The sequence below is a fragment of the Pelobates fuscus genome, chromosome 12, assembly GCF_036172605.1.
Source record: "Pelobates fuscus isolate aPelFus1 chromosome 12, aPelFus1.pri, whole genome shotgun sequence".
In the NCBI taxonomy this organism is placed as follows: domain Eukaryota; kingdom Metazoa; phylum Chordata; class Amphibia; order Anura; family Pelobatidae; genus Pelobates; species Pelobates fuscus.
Genome location: NC_086328.1, coordinates 7,137,286 through 7,160,199, shown reverse-complemented (window position 1 = coordinate 7,160,199; position 22,914 = coordinate 7,137,286). Strand labels below are relative to the sequence as shown.

The window sequence follows — 22,914 nt, the reverse complement described above, 5'->3', positions numbered from 1 at the left end:
GCTAGCGGAATTTGCCAGTACCCCTTACACAAGTCAATGGTAGTGAGATACTGGCCCCGTGCCATCTTGTCTAACAGCTCGTCTATCCGGGGCATGGGGTAGGCATCAGACACCGTTTTGTCATTTAGCCTCCGGTAGTCGACACAGAACCTGGTGGTGCCATCCTTTTTAGGTACCAGGACTACCGGCGATGCCCAGGGGCTATCGGAGGGTTCGATAACCCCTAGCTGTAACATCTCATCGAGCTCGGCTTTCATATGGGTACGGACTGATTCCGGAACCCTATATGGAGCCTGCCTCATAGGTAGCTGTCCCAGGGTGTCTACTCGGTGGGTGGCTAGCGGAGTGTAACCAGGTAAATTGGAGAAGGTAGCTCCTTTGGCTTCAATCAGCGCTTGTACCTGGGCACGCTCCTGGGGGCTGAGCCGCTCCCCCAGCTGAACTCCCTGGGAGGGCTCTATCGGTGCCTCGGGTTCTAGTAGGTCAGGTAAGGGTAAGTTCTCCTGATCCTCTAAGGAGGAGGCACATATTGCCGTCACATCCTCGATCCTCTCATGGTAGGGTTTGAGCATGTTCACGTGGAGCATGCGTCTCTTCCCTACCCCTGAGCAGGGGCCGATCACATAGGTAGTGTCGCATCGCTGCTCCACTACCTGGTATGGGCCTTGCCAGATGGCCTGCAGCTTGTCTGTGCGGACGGGTTTTAAAATTAAAACCTTCTGTCCCACCTGAAAGCTGCGGTCTCGGGCTCCTCTATCGTACCAGCGTCGCTGTCGTTGCTGGGCAGCCTGGAGGTTGGTGTGTACAGCCTGAGTGAGCGCCTCCAGACGGTCCCTGAACTCCAGTACGTAGGATATGATAGGGGTTTCGTTGGTAGTACTCTCTCCCTCCCAATGTTCCCTAATCAAGTTCAAGGGTCCCCTCACCCTTCTCCCAAATAGTAACTCAAACGGGGAGAATCCTGTCGACTCCTGGGGAACCTCTCTATAAGCAAAGAGTAGGTGAGGCAGAAACCTCTCCCAGTCTTTGTGGGTCTCCCCGAACGTCCGAAGCATCTGCTTCAGCGTCCCGTTGAACCTCTCACATAGCCCATTGGACTGGGGGTGGTAGGCGGAATTAACTATTGGCTTAATGCCACATACCTTCCACATATGTTGGGTAACTTCGGCCGTAAATTGGGTACCTCGGTCCGAGATTATCTCTTGGGGAAACCCTACCCGGGAAAACACTTTCATTAACGCTTCCGCTACGGTCTCAGCATGGATATTAGTGAGGGCCACAGCTTCGGGGTACCTGGTGGCGTAATCCACTACAGTTAAAATGTATCTTTTGCCAGAGGGACTGGGTTTTGGCAGGGGCCCTACGATATCCACCGCTACTCTGCTGAAGGGTTCTGCGATAATGGGTAGGGGACATAGCTTGGCCTTGTGGCGATCCCCTCGTTTACCCACTCGCTGGCAGACGTCGCAAGAGGTGCAATACTGGCGCACATCCTGAGAGATCCCGGGCCAGAAGAAGGCATGCGTTAAGCGGTATCGGGTACGGGTCATCCCTAGGTGTCCTGACAAGGGGATATCATGAGCAATTCTAAGCAGCTCCTGCCTATACTTTTGCGGTACCACTAGCTGTTTGTTAGTCAGGGTGACAGACCCCCCCACATCTTTTGTCGTGACACGGTATAACAACTCTTTCTCCCAGATGTACCGCTCCCCCTCTAGCCCTGCTTGGTCTGTTTGTGCTCGGTCCCTATATGTTTGGAGGGTGGGATCGGTCTGGACTTCGGTCGCAAAGGTAGTCGGGGTATCCCAGGGTATGGTGGTCGGTTGGGGAACATGGTCTCTTACCTGAGCCTCAGAGTGTATCGGTGTAGCCGTGGTGCGAGCCTGTTGCCGGGTGGTTACGGGGTGGGCCTCCTGGTAGGGAGCCTGGGGAATAAAAGCGGAAGTCATTTGGCCTAAGTCATTCCCCAGTACAACATCTGCAGGTAAATTCTGCATAAGCCCCACTTCCACAGTCCCTTCTCCCACACCCCAATCCAAGTGTACTTTGGCAGTAGGTAGCCGGTATACTGCTCCCCCGGCCACCCGTACTGCCACTGAGCCGCCAGTGTGGGTTGCGCCTGGTACCAAATGTGGTGCAACCAAAGTTAAAGTGGCTCCCGAATCCCGGAGCCCTTGTACCTCCTTCCCCTCTAGGGTTACTAGCTGCCGATGATGTTGTCGGTTGTCGGTGGCTCGGACCGACATTACTTCGTGGAGCACCCCTAGAGGCTCCTCAATTTGAGCGCTCAGCAATTCTTGGGTGGCGGGTGCTACTTGGTAATGGTGCGCAGCAGCCCTTGGTGCCAAATTTTGTCGCACCTGATTCCAAGCTTGTCGGCTCCGGTTTTGGGTGCACTCCCGAGAAATGTGTCCCCACTGCTTGCAGGTGTGGCACTGAATGTTAGCCCGGCCGTTGTATCGGGAGGGGGGCGGTGGAGTGTTCAGTGCTGGCCTGTGCAGGGGTACGGTGGGGCCGGTAGGAGTAAAATTATTGGGTGGCCCTGTAATCCGAGGGAGAGTCTTATTCTGTGATCCGTGATGCCTCCTGGCATCAAAATGCTGATCCGCCAACCTAGCGGCTTCGGGTAGGGTGAGTGGTTTACGGTCTCTCACCCATTCTTGTGCTTCTGGGGACAAACCATTAAAAAACTGTTCCAGTAGCATAAGCTGTCGCAACACCTCCATATTAGTAGCGTTGCTGGCCTGTATCCAGCCCAGTGATGCTTGATCCAGCTTGTGCGCCCACTCTGCGTGAGAATCTTTCTCAGGTTTGCGCAAGCCCCTGAACTTGCGCCGGTATGCCTCTGGGGTAATAGCATACCTCTCCAAGATCGCCCTCTTTACTTTAGGGTAATCTTTGCTGTCCTCTCGAGGTACAGCACGGTAGGCTTCAGCTGCCCTACCCGATAATTTGCCTGCCAGCAGCGGCACCCATACTGCGGGTTCCAAATCGTGCAAATCGCACAGCCGCTCAAAATCCTGTAAGTACCCATCAATTTCGTCCTTTTCTTCAAAAAATGCTTTAAATGCGTAATGTGGGACTTTGGGCTTTACCTGTCCGTAGGTGGAGGCAGTAACAGACTCTGCCCTAGGCGGTGTCGCTGGTGGGTTGGTTGCCATCAGATAATCCTGTACATCCGATACCATCACGGTCAATATTTCCAACGGTACTGGTTGCGGCAGAAACGCCAACCTGGTTCGTAGCTCTTTCTGGAATGGGGTCTCTTCCATGGCTGGTGGAGGTGTAGCGCTGCGGGCTCTGTCTCCCTCCATCAGTTCAGCGATCAGCACAGCCTTAGATTTGTTGCTGGCTATCTTGCCCCTGGCTTCCAGTAGCTCTTTTAAAGTCTGTCGTTTCAGTATGGTATAGTCAATCTCCATACGAATTGCCCTTGCTTTCCTTGTTCGGTAGTTCCAGTTTACACGAACGCTGCTTTTCGGCTGTAAGGTTCGGATCCCACCGCTGCCACCAATTGTAACGGAATGCAGTATAATAATACACGATATCCGTCGGTATCCTCAGGAAATCCACAGTCAGAGTAGAAAGCAAGGCAATATCCCCAATCCTCCCAATAACCGGACGAAACACAGTTTGGGAGTCAACTAACTCGGTTTATTCACAGGCAGCATATTTATACAGTTCCCCATGCAAGGGGTTTCCACACAGATAATCCAGGGGATTTCTCCCAACATGCATTGTGACTTTCCCAACAGGCATTGCTGCACGAGAAGGATACTCCCACTAAAATGGACGATTAAGTGGATTATCCCCTCGTGCAGCAAAACCGACAATTGACTTTAAAATACACAATTCACACAATATTCGGTACTTTGGAATAACCGAACGTTCGGTAGATAGCTGGGGTCGGAGCGCACACTTTGTGAGAATACCGCTCTGATCCCAGCTGAATTGACCGAACGCCGCACATAATACATTTAAACACGGAAGTTGGTCTAAAAGTACCGAATAAGTACGGGACACATAATGTACCGAACGCGGAACTCCCGAACGCTCTGGAAGTCCAGCGGTGTTCGGATCATTGAGTAGCCGTTTTCAGTTCCAGGCTCTCGACGACCGAACACCGCTGCAGAGACAAAGGATCCAAGATGGCCGACCGCCGCATGGTCGGTAGTCGAACGACGGCCACCTAGGAGAGCCCTTAATTACCGATTGCAACAATGTTGCAATCGGTTAATTGGTACCACACGACTTGTGAATGTGTGGTCGACCTGGGGAGCCCGTATTCGTACGGCGAACGGCCAGAAAAGCCGTGTTTCGTCGTACGAATGCTTGTATGCTGGCAGCGTACGGCTGTCAGCATGCGAACGGCCATAGCACAATACATATACATGGAACGGAACACATTATACATTCAGCCTACGGACAACCTATACTGCATATAGCTCAGAAGTGGCTAGGTTTGCCACACCAGCCCTCCCCCCATCACCCAAGCAAACCAAGTGTATGTGTGACTTTAATTGCAGTTCCCATAGGCTTATGCGATTGGTCCAATAACAATATTTTATGCACTGGTAATTTAACCAATCATATGTCTTAAAACAGTTGGCTATATTTTTGTTTAGCTACAAATCCAGATTTTAGCCAGTAGGGTACTTGGTAATTTTACAAATAGATATAGGAATATATACTAATATAAAGTAATGTAGACATACTGCAATGAAGCACATTTAGAAAATGTTTGCATGAAACAGGTCTGAATTTTCATCTTAGTTGCTGGTACGGACAGAACTCTCAGATGTCTTACTCCCCCCCCCCCTGCCCCCCCCCCCCCCAAAATCTGCTTATTATTATTACTATTGATATCATAATAAGTATTGTTGCTGGCTCTGGGTTGTTTGCTTCGTGATAGAGAGTGCATCGGCCACTTTCTTTCTCCTCAATTAAAAAAACAACAAATTACCGCGTGGAAAAATGAAACGCTTTATCAAAATATGTCTAATAAGGAAATACATGCAGACTTGTGATCAGGGTATAAACCTCTAGTAGACAGACGAATGTAAGCAGCTGCCTATCGGTAATTGTAGCCGTGTTAATATCAGTATATTATACTGGTGTAAATGTATAGTGAATGACAAGAATGCGTTGTAGGCTTTACTCCAGGATTTAATATCATGAACTATAAGCATTTCATCTTTTCTATGTCATGGTCATTCAATATATATATGATGGTTGTTAATAATTCCATCACAGGGTTCTGTTATGTTAAATGTTTGTTTTTCCCAATATATTTATTTATATGGAGGAGCGAATGGTACGTTTTAAAGTTTTGCTAATGGCAATTCCCTGAGGGCAAATTGAGAAAAAATGTTGGAACTCCGGCTCTGTTGTAAATCCTTTTAAATTACAGAAAAAACACGCACACAGTGAAATGATCCTCAGACGTTACAATTAGTAAAAGGATATACAATTTATTGAAAATCGTATTTTAAAATTGTATGTTTTTTTTATTCATTTTATCATTTCTTCCTTCCAATCCCTTATTTTTCTTCATATGGGATTTCCATAGTGTATATATATTTTTAAATACTTTTTAAGAATATCTAAATTGTACAGTATGAATTATAAATATTTGAACCATTAGGAATTGTAAATATACGAATCATTACCATATGTTAAACCTCTGATGGATTGTCTGTTGTGATTAATTTTTTTAAGCAATTTTTAATTATTTTTTCTTGTCAAATTTGGTTAATTGTAAATTTTATTAATTAATTTATAATTAATTTTTATTATTATTTTTTTTTTTTATTCTTTATTTTTGCAGTGCTTAGGTTTAACATACACGCTTGTACCGCCACAATAGTGGGTACCAGCCAATGGAATAATACATGTTGTACAGCATCATGGCATGCAATTGAACAGCACTTTTTTTTTTTTTTGCTTTTGTGCAAAGAGAAGATACAAGTGAATGCAACACCACAATAGTTGTTGCTCGCATGGGTATCAATCAGGAAGTACAATAGTGGCATCAGAGAACATTGCATATATTTTATAAACAACATTAGGTATAACAGTAGTGGGAAGCAATTATTGTGCCCCTTGCGGGTATGGGTAGAGTGGTGCGCTATTCTGTAGGTGATGTCCACAGTGGGGTTTACCCCATGCCTATTGACCTTATGAGTGTACGTAGCGGGGTCGCCCAGGATTCGGCCGGGGGGGGGGGGGGGGGGGATGGTGTAGTGCATATGTGTGTCTATGTGGTATGATTATGTGAGCGTGTCGGTCTCCTGTTGCCGGTGTGTTAGTAGCTCCTGGTGTATCTGTACAAAAGTGGGAGCGGGTTGGATTAAAGTCTAAGTAGTACTATAATCGGGTATGTGTGGGCAAAAGATTTTGCAACATAACTAGGCGTAGTCTCTAACTTGTGTAGTATGCTCAAAGTGTGAGTAGTACATTGAAGAGTCACCACTGGTGGTCTTCTTCCGTCTCCTCAGGTAGGCAGGCTGCTAGGTGAGGCTCTGGGGTTGTTCCTTGGGACGAAGTCTCGGATGGCGGCCAGGTTTATTTGAGATAGTCCCTGTTTCTGTATTGTAGCGCTTTGTAGAATGCCTGTTGATTGCAGGTGTACTTCAAGTTCTTGGTAGTCTTGCGCTTTGTATACAGTCCCGTTATGGGTAAACATTACGGCTTGAGGTGTACCCCATCTGTACAGCGTTTCTCTGGCCCGTAGGTGTTGTAGGAGAGGCTGTAAAGATTTCCGCCAGGTTACGGTGTTTTTAGTGAGATCTGGGAACACTGTTAGTGCGGCTCCCTCAAACAACATAGGGGTTTTCCCTCTCAGTGCGGTCCGCAGTGCGGTTTTGTCGGAGAGGGTTTGGAAGCGCAGTATGAGGTCTGGAGTAGCATTTGTTGGTGCTCGTGGTGGCTTTGGTATTCTAAACATCCCATCCAGTCTCAGAGACTTAATTTGTTTTGGTGGGAGCAGGGCTGTTAGGAAGCGCCTTATGTAGTGGGGAAGATCAGCGAGGTCAACTGACTCAGGTATCCCCCTTATTTTCAAGTTGTGGCGCCTCCTCTGGTCTTCCGGGGCGTCCAGTCTGTCGGTAGTGATTGTCTGCCGCTTTGCCAGATCTGCTATTTGCTGCTCCACCGTTGTAAGTCTAGCCTCGTGGGTGTCAGTGCAGGCCTCCAGCCGTGTGATTTTTGTAGGTTTTTTGGGCTTGGTTGTCGCTTGATAACGCTATATTGTATGAGTTAGTGTCGGGGCTCCAAGAAGTGCGACCGTTCCGTTACCTCGCTTGCTCCGCCCCCCAATAGTTCTTTTTTTTTTTACATTCTTTTATTTTTGCATTTTCAAAAAGTGACTGTTTTACAGAAATAAAGAGAGGTGTGTTTGTGCACGGTGTGCATAGTGAATATATAAAGTATTCTCTACAAATAGTTCTCTTTTATACCCATATGATATAATCTGTGAAGATGTATATTACACGATAATTAACAATATTCTCCATGTTACAGAAATATTATGTCTGTCTGATCTATTTATATAATCGTATGTTATGTAGAATGCCTCTACTGGTTTTATTATGTTATTGGAATATTTATATATATATAATATTTTTCAGTTATATATATTTGATTCATTCTATTTTTTTTGTTTTTGTTTAAAAAAATTTGATAATATATATATTTCCTTTTTTGATATAAACACACAAAGTCCTAATTATATATATGTTATGAAGTTAGCATTTTTGTTAGCGATATAGGTATAGGTACTTATGTAAACCCAAACCACAAAGACTCTGAACTGTGTAAAGTCCACAAGTACAGAGATGTGGTTGTGTAAAGTATCAATAAAGTAAGGTTGCGTTCCAGGGTGGATTGCCTCGCATGCACGAAGCAGCCGCTCGTGCGTCATGACATATGATGTTACGTTTGGCGTGGTTCGCGAATGCGCGGTCACCCGATGGGACGTGAGTACCGGCGGATTAAAAAGGACGAAAACCGGGAAAGCAGATAGAAGTTCCTGAGGAAGTCGGATGATCGACGAAACGCGTTGAGCCCTGTTAAGAAGAACCCTGAGATTTAGTATAAGCATATTTAAAAGATTTGTGCACCTTACATATTTGCACTTTATTTTATACTGTGAATTATGTGCTGTGAGGGGAAAGCTGGTGTCAGTGGCTTTTCAAGCAGTCAATAATTGTGTCAATATCCAATCTATATTTTTAACTATTTTCAATAAATTGTATATCCTTATACGGATTGTTTTTTGTTCCCTCTCTGCTTTGAGATATTCCATACAAGGCTGGTAAATATTCGTGATTGTGGCGCCCTGTGTTTTTGTATTGATTTTATCTTTATGTTCTTTATGTATGTACTAGGTTAGGAGTGACCTTCAGACAGAGGCTTGCCTGCACATAATTATCACTCACTCCCCCCATCCACTTTAAGTTGTTTCTTGCAATGCGTTTATTTTATATGTAATCTATAACTCCCATAACCTTCTGCAGCTTCCGAAGCTATTTAAAGATTTTAAGTTTAGTAGTTAAAAAAAAATAAAAAAATTTGAGAGACAGCCGGACAGCTATGTGTTACCCCAACACGAATGAAAGTTGTTAGTGGTCCCACTCTTATTGGCCCAGGCTGTAACAAAACAGAGATAATATCTTTATTTGAAGTTTGCCAAAGGAGCTGTAGCAGCATGTTATATAAACGCAATTCGTTGTCAATTGGACATCTAGTCGCGGATAATTGTAATTTCTGGAATATTTTCTTTGTTCGTTATTGGAAGCTTGTTATTGTTGCTGGTCATGTGTTACATCCAATATCTACCTCCTGTTAACTGTTTCAGTAGCAGCGATCAGTCGTTTTAGAAAAGAACAAGGTTAGACAGTCACGCGTCTCCCTTAATACGGTCAGGTTCAATGTCCTGGTAACTAGACTGGGCTTTTTGTTGAACAAACTAACACTGCTCTAACAGGACATCACCCTTGTGCTGTTTTTTTATCCAAGCTGTTTTTCCCTTGATTTGAACTTGTTGTTTGTAGATCTGGACGTCACTTTATTGCAAAGGAAAAAAATAGGAAGAAAAATGAAAGAAGAAGCGAAAACAACATACATTTTTAAAAAAACATTCACACGTTGAATATATGTTTTGTGATATGTGCGATTTACTTATGGCTTTGTATGATGAAGCTGAGAGGCAGATACATCATTTATCAAGATACTTGCCACATTAACAGATGCTGACCATCAGGGCACCATGGCTGAAGCTACAATGGACAGCTTCAGATAAGTATAACGTACCTTCCCCTGCACCCCACGGTCACTGGATACCCAGCGGCAAAGTCACTGACTATCAGCGAGTTGCTTTAAAAATTTTAAGGCATTAAGAGGAAAGATTTGTTAATGGCTACATTGAGGTGTATCCTGAAACAAATGTAAAGATGGACTTTTATAGAAATTATCCTAAAAAGGAAAAGCTTCTTTGACCGAAAACAAAATCACCCCACTAGGATGTTACTGTCAGGAATTCAGGTTCTGTGGTGTAGAACAGTGATAGAAAAAGTGTTACCAGGCCTTAGCGAGGCTGGGCTTAACTTAGAGAAAGGCACCACCATGAGCAGTCTAAACCAGGAAACCAGAATATAAGCCAAAGTCTGGCTAGAACTTAGTCAGACTAGCCAGGGTCAGGCAGCAAACAAGGAAAAAAGCTGAACAAGCCAGGTCAAACACAGTAAATTAGAACAGGAACAGAATCGCAAGCACTGAAACCCAGAAACTAGCAAAGCACAAACGGACGACGGCTTAAATAGGCCTGACCCAATATGGAGAACTATGTTAGCATTGCCTGTCAGCAATTTACTCGTAGTGTTCCAACTTAGAAATGCTAATGGCGTGCGGGAGACACTGGACATGCAGAGGTCCTGACAGTCACCCCTTTATTAACTTCAGTTCTAAAACACCCTGTAGAAGGTCTTTCACTGCCCATGCTTTTTTATCCTCTAGGTGCCCACAAACCTCGGGGTAGGACATCTAAGAGATGCTGTTTATATAGGACAGACATTCCACAGAACAGGCGAGTGCCATCAATGCAGTAGTTCTCTTCCCATTAAGTGTCGTAAACGATAATGGGAGAAGGGAGACAATTGGCAGAGGTAAAAGCATTTAAGAGATCTCGGGGGATGACCGTGGATCCGCACCTCCAAGGTGTAAGCTTACCAACTCAGAGCAAATGGTGAGAGTGGATAGGATTGGGCAGACCTAGAAACGTGTACCCTCTCTGAGTCCCCTTGTGGGAAATTCAAATTGTTCCGTATAGGAGTCAATGGGCCTTGGTGGAGGAGAGATTGCAGTGGGCCACACACTGTACCAAGCCCAGGGAGTCGCTTCGATGAGGGAGTATGAGATACTGTGGCGAGGCATGGAGCTTCTCCAGCAGGTTATGGACAGGAGTGGAATATTGTCCATAGGTCTCCAGCAGGCCCCACATTTTAGGGTCAGCCTTATAATGCCATTCCTGTAGCTTGAGCAAGTGGTGGCCTTAATACTTAAACAAGGGCAGGGGGGTTAAGTGTTCAAGCACCATCACCACCAGCGTTGATATAGGTACTTTTAATTTGAATTATTATTATGTTGACTTATCCCCCCATTTATCGAGTATGGGTTTGGGAGGTCTGGAAATAGAATTCCATTTAGAAATCAGCACTGCTGTGTGAGCCCCGCCATCCTGGCTCCCTGTCAGTCATCGTTATCATCAGCAACAAACGTTCTCTCCTCCTTCAAAGCAAGGTATGCCATGGCCGTGCCAGGGCTGAACTGGATTGTGAGATTAACTGCTAAATCTTTCATATACCTTTAAAAGAAAATAGAGCATCACCTGTAAAAAGTAAACGAGTAACTGTCAATGTTTTAATTAGTGGTGTAATAACTCCTCTTTATCCCCTTTTAGTAACTCAATAACATTTTATGTAAAGGATTAAGATGCTTCCTGTTTAATGGGAATAAGGCATGATGAAGAATGTTTGTTGTAGGAACCAAACTGAGATCTTACATTTTCATGAAAGCTTCTCTGGTGTCTGTGGAACCCAAAACAATTATATGTTTAACTCTGTCACACCTCTGTTACGTCAATCCCCCAAGGCCAGTGTTCAAGCTTCGACCAGTAATGACTGTATGAAAGAATGGTACAAAGGCCATACCTCCCCGAGCTGCAATCAGGGTTCACAGTAGGGCATAACGAAGGACTCCTGCCTGACACTCTCCTCCGATTACATCATTCAGCACCCAGGACTGCAAAAGCCACCGGCTGCACCAGATAACGGATCAGGAAAGCCAAACCCACAGCTAAGTGCACTGTTACATGTCTCATTGACCCCAGCACCGTGATACTAATTGTGCACACAAGGCAAACACATAACTAGCGCACCGTTACATGTCTTACTGACCTGTCCTGTTACACTCACTGTAAGACACCAAACAGAAAATATTTGTCAAAAACCCGGATTCTTTGCCGTATCCCTTTTGTTTTCTTCCTGATGTTTGCTTTCTCCTTTGGATAGGGCACCTTTATTGCAAATTGTTCATCTTTAAGGTAAAATCATTGAAACGTCCCGGCGCATGATGGTTTCTCAATATAACTCTCTGTCTGGATGCATTACATACAGGTTTCAAACCCAATTCTGACAATAAGAACCAAACATACTGTGTGCATTCCATGCATCCTGACCACAATGCCATGGCACTTCAATGAGGGTTACCCATTATATAGAACAAGGAAAACCATAAAAATAAATAAAAAGTACCCCTCAGTGGAAGAGACTAGAGAGGCGTTTGTTACAACCGCATAATTGGATGACCCTTCTCTGGCTACCAAAACTGTGCCGCCCAGGTTTAAACTCTCTCCCCCCCAACTACGTATAACTTTCCACATCTGGGACACCTATAGGTCTAAGCCTAGTAGCTCCCAAAATCTCTCGCTAGCAATACCAGTTAAGGCCCTCCTTTATTGTATCCCCACGTGGTATGCCAAGTGAGACAGCGGTGCAACACACCTCTTTCATTTATTCTCTCAAGATGGACTAACTGATTACACCACACTATCCTCTAAATATGCCCTACCTATAACCTCCCACTTTTCCTCCCTCCAACTGAAATAGTTTCTGAACAAGAAAATACAGGGATGCAAACCCTCGAAAGATCAGTATGGGAACAACTTTGTATTAATGCAAAACTCCAGCCACAATGTAAGCCAATCTTCATGTGTTACCAGTTACTCCTAGACTTCACACCTTTCGCTGGGTCTGCTTCTGCCAAGAGATGGACAATAGACCTAAATTGCGATATTCCCATGTTACAGTGGGATAAAATTCCTAATATCCCACAGAACTATATTAAGGCTTCCGCATTACTAGAACATGGGAAACACCTGTACCGATGGTACATGGTCCCCACCAAGATCAACAAAATCTATCCAAACGCCTCACCATTATGCTGGAGATGTGTCTAGTAAACGGAGACATGTTACACATTCGGTGGCACTGTGCGTCTATAATGTTCTTGTGGACACAAGTGCACCAACTGATACTAAATGTCAGGACCAGCTCGATACCCTTCGAACCAGAACGTATCCCTTGCTGGACCTACCAGAAACTGTTCCTAACCACGAGAGTAAACTGATGTATCATATTCTTACAGCTCCATAGCAAGAGCATGGAAATCCCCCTCACACCACAACATTCTTAATGAAATCGACCAACAACACATTTACGAACTTCGTTTTAAAAATGTCTATAGAGGCCTGGGAGCTGTGGAGATCGGCGCCCCTAACACGATTGTACAACCACACTTGTCTAATTATACCTAGGTAACTCATACTTAACTGTGTTATTCTCTGCTGCCAAATACTGGTTGGGATGCGCCATGCCCCGATATGCTTGAGACCACACGGTCAGTCATACTATACTCTGCTACCAGTTGCTCACTAGCATTTTACCTTGACACCTATACGGGAAAGCACTATATTATATTACACCATGCAAGGTCGCATCACCACCCCAAACCTCCTGACGGACAGCTGAGTTTGGTGGCTCCTTACATTTACAGCCATCACAATAGTGGTCACACAGTCACTGATATAAATTCAGGCGTAGCACCACCTGTAACTGACCCAATAGGTTCTATGTTCTGGGGTCGCCTGACTGCAATCCCTGAATGTTTGTGCGAATAAACTGCTCTGAGAATGTAAAGAATTTGTGATATGCCTTCCCCCCATCCCCCTCTTCCTTTCTGTATCCCCCCCATGTGTTTTAAAAAACAATAAAAAAAAATTCAACATCAACAAAAAAAAAGCACGATTCCATTTTACACTAGTGTCAAAAGTATGTGTAGCTGTCATTGTACAGGAGGTTTGGTGTTTTCTTGCACCTTATTGTTTGTTCTAACCCATGCTCATGTTCTCTTTTAAACATTGTTAGGAGAAAAGAAAAATGACAATGAATAAAAAAAAAAAATGTAAAAATAATTGTAATTCAGCATTGTATCATCATACAAACACATACAGTTATATTTATTATATCTAGATCTTTCATGTAACTTCAATGCTACAAATATTATATTATGATTAACTATGACATTCCTGCGGTAAAGGAGTCCAGGCCAAGACACTAAATTATTTGGCAGTTGCATTTTGTGCGCTAATCAAGGTGTTCTCGAAACACAATTTGGGAGATATGAATTGCCAATTGTCAAAAACAGCTGTGTTGGGATGAAAGATTAAACAGAGCAGGGCTAGGCAACCTTTTGGTGGTGCTGTGCCAAAGTAAAACTTTGAAGACCCATAGGGTATGCAAAGAAATTTGTCTGGTGTTATTTATGGGCGCTTAGTGAGATTGTATATGAGGGTCGGTTTTATGCATACGTGTGGGATGTTTGTGGTGTTATGCAAGTGCACATGTGGGCTGTACGTAGTTTTGTATGTGAGCCGTTTGTGTTAAGGTGTGTGGAGGGGTTTGCTTGTAGGTTTTGTGTGTGAATGTGGTCTGTTAGTGGTATTTTGTGCGTATGGGTTGTGTATGTGTTGTGGTTGTGTGTGTTTGCGAAAATAAAGTAATTAACCACTACCTCTTGGCTTACTTTGCCCAGAGAGAGGGGCATGAATCCTCAAAATCCCTGGTGGCCAAGTGGTGGAACTTGCAGTCTGCACCTTCCACGGGTGCAGACCTCCCCTGGCTCTGTCTGTAGTTTGACATGTTACCAGGAGTCAGAGCATAATCATGGGAAAACGCAGCAATGCTCTGAATCACTGGGAAGAGGCAGATCGTGAATCGGTTGCATATGCACCCACTGGATGTGCAGAACACAGGATCCCTTATACTCCGTGTGCTGGAGCACCCTGGGATGGCTCCTCTGATCTCACCATCTGGCCCAATTGAATCTGGCAGTCTCACATGCTATAGGTTGCCAACCCCGGAGTTTTCAAATAGGGCTATTTCGGCTGAAAATGTACTATTCCCTGGTAACTTCTCCTCAATTCACAGTTTAGTGTGTATATGCACGTTTGCAAAATATGTCCAACAGTGTTTGCCTGTTTCAGCAAATGTCGGTCTCTTCTTTTTATGAGCTTCCGGGAATGAGTGTATGTTCAGCTCTCCTGGAATGAATATTAAGTTTAGTGTAAACACAACGGGAACAGAATGTCCAACCTCGCTGCTGTAAGAAAAAAAAATAATTCCCCATTGGTTGCGACACCATATTGACTAAATCACATTGCACATAGAGCAATTCATGATAGGAATATTCTGAGCCATGTAGCGGCCACAGGAGCAGGGGGCACAACGCTGTGTTATCACAATATGGCTTTGAAAATGGTGATCCGAGAATAAAGCAGAATGCTTATATACAGCCCAAGTGCATTCTCTCGGGGATAACTGGGCAACAAACAAGGAAGAGTGAGCCTAGGACCGTCTGCCCGGTCCCAAGCCCTGCTTTCTAGTGATGCCCAGTGTGGGCATCCAAGGTATTTCTGAACTAAATTTGCCATCATTATCAATTAGCTGATGGTCAGCAGAGAACTGGAAGCTTATATTCCAAAGATAAAAGGATACATTATATACAGACAATACTCAGTCTTTGATTCATAGATGTAGGTAATGTCCCAAAACAGTGATTGGCTCAGGAATACACACACACCCCAACACAATGAACGGCTCTCTTTAAAAGCAACCCGGTACATAATCAGGATCACTGCCACAGTCACCAGAGCACGTGTCCATCCAGCTTTCAGAATCCCTCCAAGTTGTGGCGTATGAAAGCTCAGTGTCATCTGTAGGGGGCACCATCTCACTTGCTGAAGATTTGGCATCTTCCTGTTCTGTGCACTTGTTAGGTGTGCTAACGTTTTCCACTGGTAATTGCGTCAGGATCACCATTGGTTGGTATTTAAAGGACACTGGCATTGGCACAGAACAGTTGAACAATGTAGTCCTCCCTGCCACGCTCCTAGTGTGAGGACCCAGTTTATAGGAGTCCTGCCCTACACAGTGCAGTGACTGATGTGGAACATCTGTGAGGGCAGCACTTTGCCAACGATGCAGAATTTCATTGGCCTGCAAGACATCTTGCTCCTGTTCTGTAGCACATGCCAGCCTGCTTTTCTCATGGGTTCCTGGCAATTCCAGCACGTCACAGCCCACTGACGGTGAAGTGCTCCTTGTGACATCCCTGGACAAGCTTGGCAGAACCTGTTTGCCCAACAAAACGTCGTCAAATTCCTGTGACTGCAAAGGGTTTGGTGGTGAAAGTTTATTTAGATGGTTTACCTCCAAAGCTTCACTAATGTCCCAGCCAAAAATGTCAAAAACAGGATGCTGTGCATTTGGGTACTCAGAATAGAAAATAGAGATATTGGGGTCCGGCTCCTGCTCAATTACCGTTTCATCTAAAAACTTCTGAGAGTTGGCAACATTCTGCACAGGGACCCTGCTAAGTCTGCAGTCGCTGGCTAGTTTGGGATCTGTGAACTCCTGACTTGTTTCACGCAGAGCTTGTAAAGTCTTATCCAGTTTCTGTTCTCCTGCAGACCAGGCACTGCTTTTGTAAGATAAAGAGTCTCCATGCTGATCTCTTCCTGCTGGGTCTTCAGTACAAGTATGGCAAGGAGTGCTTGATGTATCTAAAAATAGAAAGGAAAAATAATAGCTTTTCAAGCTCCTCAAATTACACTTTAATTTGGATTTCACAATCTTTGGTTTTTTATTTTGTTTGATATAATTTGCACACATGCTTTTTCACACATCCTGTTCAACGTGATGCCATTCCAAACCCTTAATTTTGCTCAGATGATGGATTACGTAACAGAGTACTGAGGCAAGTTCAGGATTGCAAACTATAAGACAAAACAAAACCTCCATTATGTTGGAGATCATTTCCATCTGGTCAACACTGCAGTTTGGTTTTAGAACTGACTACAATGCACAGCTTAGTGAATAAATCCCCATCGCTTCTATATAATGTCCTCAAAGGCGTTCCTATCAACTTGGCAGAAGACATCTTTATCAGCTTTGGGGTTAATCTACTAAAAACAATGATCTGAAAATATCAGATTAAATAGCTAAGCGCTCGCTATAACAATGTAGAAGAATTGTTAGAACTGCGCTATTTTGCCTGAACTTTGCAATTCATATTACAGTTAACTCGAATTGGGTAAAGAGCGTGTGTCTGTATTAGTACAATATGCTGGATGTTTAAAATTTACCCCGGCCTCACAGGAGTCATTGTAACATTTCTGCAAGAAGCACCTTGTAAAACCAGCATGTTTTTACTGTTAAACAATAACCCTTCATCTTGGGAAAGCTACAAAAATCAGGGGAAGATGTAGCATTTTCAATCTCAGCTGTCTATAGCAGATTGAAGGATATTAACGTGGACCCATTTTTACCCAAGCTGGGAAAAGAGCCCTTTTCCAGAAACTGCTAATATGTTAACCAATACACTCTGTTGGCCTAATAGACAATTATGTGGATTGAAGGAAATACTTACCGGATACGCATGCAGTGACCTGGATTAAAGGATTTACCCTCCCACACTGCCAATCGCAAAATCCCACAATGCCTAGTGTGTGCCTGAGTGCTAAGAACCTGGAGATGTTGCAAGATGCATTGTGGGTATTTAGTGATGTCAACACGGCATGAGCCACACTTGTGATGCACGCATAAGTGTCAGCAGCACAGAGAAATGATTCTAAGTCCCTCACCATGCAGACACTATAAATTGCACTATTTACAGTGGAGGCCGAGAGCACGTCTCGTTACACGACCTTTATTGCCTTATACGTTACAATTGATTACTGGCAGCAACACCGGACTCAACATGTTAGCATGTCTAATGGTCACATGACAGATAGGATTACTGCCCCGAGAATAGGATATAAATAGGACATTTCATGATGGCTAGGATTTGTAGATGGACACCTTGCCAAACACCATGACAATCTTTGCTTATCAATAGGAGGTTTGCAGCATCATTTTAATAGCCATGTTTTGCATTTTTTTTTTGTGTAAAGGTTAAGAAGTGACAAAGAATCAAAGTTTTCTTCATTTCATAGGATTCACTAAATTACCTGAAGCATCTCGATGGTGAGAGTGTGGTCTTTGTTGCAGCTGATGCGATGGCTCAAGAGAGACAATCTGGTTTTCTGGGGACTCTGTAAGAGTTTTATCTAAATTTGATGCCTAAAATATATGAATAGTTAATCAATTACCAACTACTCAAACTTAATCAAATCCATTATTAAAGTACTTACAAATGCTACCTATATCGCAATTAAGATAGTCTAGCAGCCCAACACTACAAATTACTGAACCAGCCTACTTTGCAAGAAAAAAAATCGGCAGACTTTAAAATGTTCTTTTGGTGTATTAATTTGGCCCCGAATCGATTTCTAAAGTATTTTCTTTAAGATCAAGTCATACTATGTGACAGTCACTCTTTAAATAACGTTTGTATGATCGCTGCTTCCACTTCAACCCAAACTCTATTACATGTTACCTTGTGATTGAGAATTGACTGCATTCTATGTAACAGTTCCCATAAAAGTCTCTCGAGAGCAGCCACAAAGGACTCTCCATATTCATTTTGAAGCTTGGTCTGCAATGATACAACGTCATCATTAACATCTCTTCAGGTTTCTGTAGGGTAACCGTACTCCAGGTTCGATCAGAGTTGTTAAATATTATGTACATTACACCTAAAGCCTGACAGAGTTATAATAGAAACGGATGACTTAATCCAAGAAATATTGCTAAAATGTGAAAGGAGCCATCCATTTGACATTTTTAGACAAGCTTTTCAAAAACCATCATGTTTTTTTGGATAAACTTACAAGAGATATTATATATACATATATATAAAATAAATTATTATATCCAAAAATGTTCGTATTTTTCAAAATATGAAATCATTTCAAAAATGTTATCCAAAAAGAATAAATCCTTTGAAAAGTCTAAATCTTATCTAAAAATATTAAATTGATGCTGTAAAAAGTAAACAAACAGCATCAGCACAGTATATACAGAGTTACTGGAACCCATCCACATTCAGCACAGTATATACAGAGTTACTGGAACCCATCCAGATTCAGCACAGTATATACAGAGTTACTGGAACCCATCCACATTCAGCACAGTATATACAGAGTTACTGGAACCCATCCACATTCAGCACAGTATATACAGAGTTACTGGAACCCATCCAGATTCAGCACAGTATATACAGAGTTACTGGAACCCATACACATTCAGCACAGTATATACAGAGTTACTGGAACCCATCCACATTCAGCACAGTATATACAGAGTTACTGGAACCCATCCACATTCAGCACTGTATATACAGAGTTACTGGAACCCATCCACATTCAGCACTGTATATACAGAGTTACTGGAACCCATCCACATTCAGCACTGTATATACAGAGTTACTGGAACCCATCCACATTCAGCACAGTATATACAGAGTTACTGGAACCCATCCACATTCAGCACAGTATATACAGAGTTACTGGAACCCATCCACATTCAGCACAGTATATACAGAGTTATTGGAACCCATCCACATTCAGCACTGTATATACAGAGTTACTGGAACCCATCCACATTCAGCACAGTATATACAGAGTTACTGGAACCCATCCACATTCAGCACAGTATATACAGAGTTACTGGAACCCATCCACATTCAGCACAGTATATACAGAGTTACTGGAGCCCATCCACATTCAGCACTGTATATACAGAGTTACTGGAACCCATCCACATTCAGCACAGTATATACAGAGTTACTGGAACCCATACACATTCAGCACAGTATATACAGAGTTACTGGAACCCATCCACATTCAGCACAGTATATACAGAGTTACTGGAACCCATCCACATTCAGCACTGTATATACAGAGTTACTGGAACCCATCCACATTCAGCACAGTATATACAGAGTTACTGGAGCCCATCCACATTCAGCACAGTATATACAGAGTTACTGGAACCCATCCACATTCAGCACAGTATATACAGAGTTACTGGAACCCATCCACATTCAGCACAGTATATACAGAGTTACTGGAACCCATACACATTCAGCACAGTATATACAGAGTTACTGGAACCCATCCACATTCAGCACAGTATATACAGAGTTACTGGAACCCATCCACATTCAGCACAGTATATACAGAGTTACTGGAACCCATCTACATTCAGCACAGTATATACAGAGTTACTGGAGCCCATCCACATTCAGCACAGTATATACAGAGTTACTGGAACCCATCCACATTCAGCACAGTATATACAGAGTTACTGGAACCCATCCACATTCAGCACAGTATATACAGAGTTACTGGAACCCATCCACATTCAGCACAGTATATACAGAGTTACTGGAACCCATCCACATTCAGCACAGTATATACAGAGTTACTGGAACCCATCCACATTCAGCACAGTATATACAGAGTTACTGGAACCCATCCACATTCAGCACAGTATATACAGAGTTACTGGAACCCATCCACATTCAGCACAGTATATACAGAGTTACTGGAACCCATCCACATTCAGCACAGTATATACAGAGTTACTGGAACCCATCCACATTCAGCACAGTATATACAGAGTTACTGGAACCCATCCACATTCAGCACAGTATATACAGAGTTACTGGGACCCATACACATTCAGCACAGTATATACAGAGTTACTGGAAGCCCATCCACATTCAGCACAGTATATACAGAGTTACTGGAACCCATCCACATTCAGCACAGTATATACAGAGTTACTGGAACCCATCCACATTCAGCACAGTATATACAGAGTTACTGGAACCCATCCACATTCAGCACAGTATATACAGAGTTACTGGAACCCATCCACATTCAGCACAGTATATACAGAGTTACTGGAACCCATCCACATTCAGCACAGTATATACAGAGTTACTGGAACCCATCCACATTCAGCACAGTATATACAGAGTTACTGGAACCCATCCACATTCAGCACAGTATATACAGAGTTACTGGAACCCATCCACATTCAGCACAGTATATACAGAGTTACTGGAACCCATCCACATTCAGCACAGTATATACAGAGTTACTGGAACCCATCCACATTCAGCACAGTATATACAGAGTTACTGGAACCCATACACATTCAGCACAGTATATACAGAGTTACTGGAACCCATCCACATTCAGCACAGTATATACAGAGTTACTGGAACCCATCCACATTCAGCACAGTATATACAGAGTTACTGGAACCCATCCACATTCAGCACAGTATATACAGAGTTACTGGAACCCATCCACATTCAGCACAGTATATACAGAGTTACTGGAACCCATCCACATTCAGCACAGTATATACAGAGTTACTGGAACCCATACACATTCAGCACAGTATATACAGTTACTGGAACCCATCCACATTCAGCACAGTATATACAGAGTTACTGGAACCCATCCACATTCAGCACAGTATATACAGAGTTACTGGGACCCATCCACATTCAGCACAGTATATACAGAGTTACTGGAGCCCATCCACATTCAGCACAGGATATACCGTTACTGGAACCCATACACATTCAGCACAGTATATACAGAGTTACTGGAACCCATCCACATTCAGCACAGTATATACAGAGTTACTGGAACCCATTCACATTCAGCACAGTATATACAGAGTTACTGGAACCCATACACATTCAGCACTGTATATACAGAGTTACTGGGACCCATACACATTCAGCACAGTATATACAGAGTTACTGGAACCCATCCACATTCAGCACAGTATATACAGAGTTACTGGGACCCATACACATTCAGCACAGTATATACAGAGTTACTGGAACCCATCCACATTCAGCACAGTATATACAGAGTTACTGGAACCCATCCACATTCAGCACAGTATATACAGAGTTACTGGAACCCATTCACATTCAGCACAGTATATACAGAGTTACTGGAACCCATCCACATTCAGCACAGTATATACAGAGTTACTGGAACCCATACACATTCAGCACAGTATATACAGTTACTGGAACCCATCCACATTCAGCACAGTATATACAGAGTTACTGGAACCCATCCACATTCAGCACAGTATATACAGAGTTACTGGGACCCATCCACATTCAGCACAGTATATACAGAGTTACTGGAGCCCATCCACATTCAGCACAGGATATACCGTTACTGGAACCCATACACATTCAGCACAGTATATACAGAGTTACTGGAACCCATCCACATTCAGCACAGTATATACAGAGTTACTGGAACCCATTCACATTCAGCACAGTATATACAGAGTTACTGGAACCCATACACATTCAGCACTGTATATACAGAGTTACTGGGACCCATACACATTCAGCACAGTATATACAGAGTTACTGGAACCCATCCACATTCAGCACAGTATATACAGAGTTACTGGAGCCCATCCACATTCAGCACAGTATATACAGAGTTACTGGAACCCATCCACATGCAGCACAGTATATACAGAGTTACTGGAACCCATCCACATTCAGCACAGTATATACAGAGTTACTGGAACCCATTCACATTCAGCACAGTATATACAGAGTTACTGGAACCCATCCACATTCAGCACAGTATATACAGAGTTACTGGAACCCATCCACATTCAGCACAGTATATACAGAGTTACTGGAGCCCATCCACATTCAGCACAGTATATACAGAGTTACTGGAGCCCATCCACATTCAGCACAGTATATACAGAGTTACTGGAACCCATCCACATTCAGCACAGTATATACAGAGTTACTGGAACCCATACACATTCAGCACAGTATATACAGAGTTACTGGAACCCATCCACATTCAGCACAGTATATACAGAGTTACTGGAACCCATCCACATTCAGCACAGTATATACAGAGTTACTGGAGCCCATCCACATTCAGCACAGTATATACAGAGTTACTGGAACCCATCCACATTCAGCACTGTATATACAGAGTTACTGGAACCCATCCACATTCAGCACAGTATATACAGAGTTACTGGAGCCCATCCACATTCAGCACAGTATATACAGAGTTACTGGAACCCATACACATTCAGCACTGTATATACAGAGTTACTGGAACCCATCCACATTCAGCACAGTATATACAGAGTTACTGGAACCCATACACATTCAGCACTGTATATACAGAGTTACTGGAACCCATCCACATTCAGCACAGGATATACAGAGTTACTGGAACCCATCCACATTCAGCACAGTATATACAGAGTTACTGGAACCCATACACATTCAGCACAGTATATACAGAGTTACTGGAGCCCATCCACATTC

General features: G+C 43.4%; 1 protein-coding gene across 1 annotated transcript in view; it reads right to left on the bottom strand.

Moving 5' to 3' along the window:
- Positions 1-13,513: 13,513 nt before the first annotated feature.
- The window catches only part of LOC134579016 (uncharacterized), a 31,236-nt gene continuing 21,835 nt past the window's right edge, over positions 13,514-22,914 (bottom strand). Inside the window, exons 5-7 of the mRNA XM_063438154.1 lie at positions 18,052-18,150; positions 17,624-17,735; positions 13,514-16,177 (exon numbers count right to left, since the gene is read on the bottom strand). Coding sequence (XP_063294224.1) covers positions 15,219-16,177; positions 17,624-17,735; positions 18,052-18,150 — 1,170 coding nt within the window. The 3' untranslated portion in view covers positions 13,514-15,218. The remainder of the gene's footprint in view (positions 16,178-17,623; positions 17,736-18,051; positions 18,151-22,914) is intronic.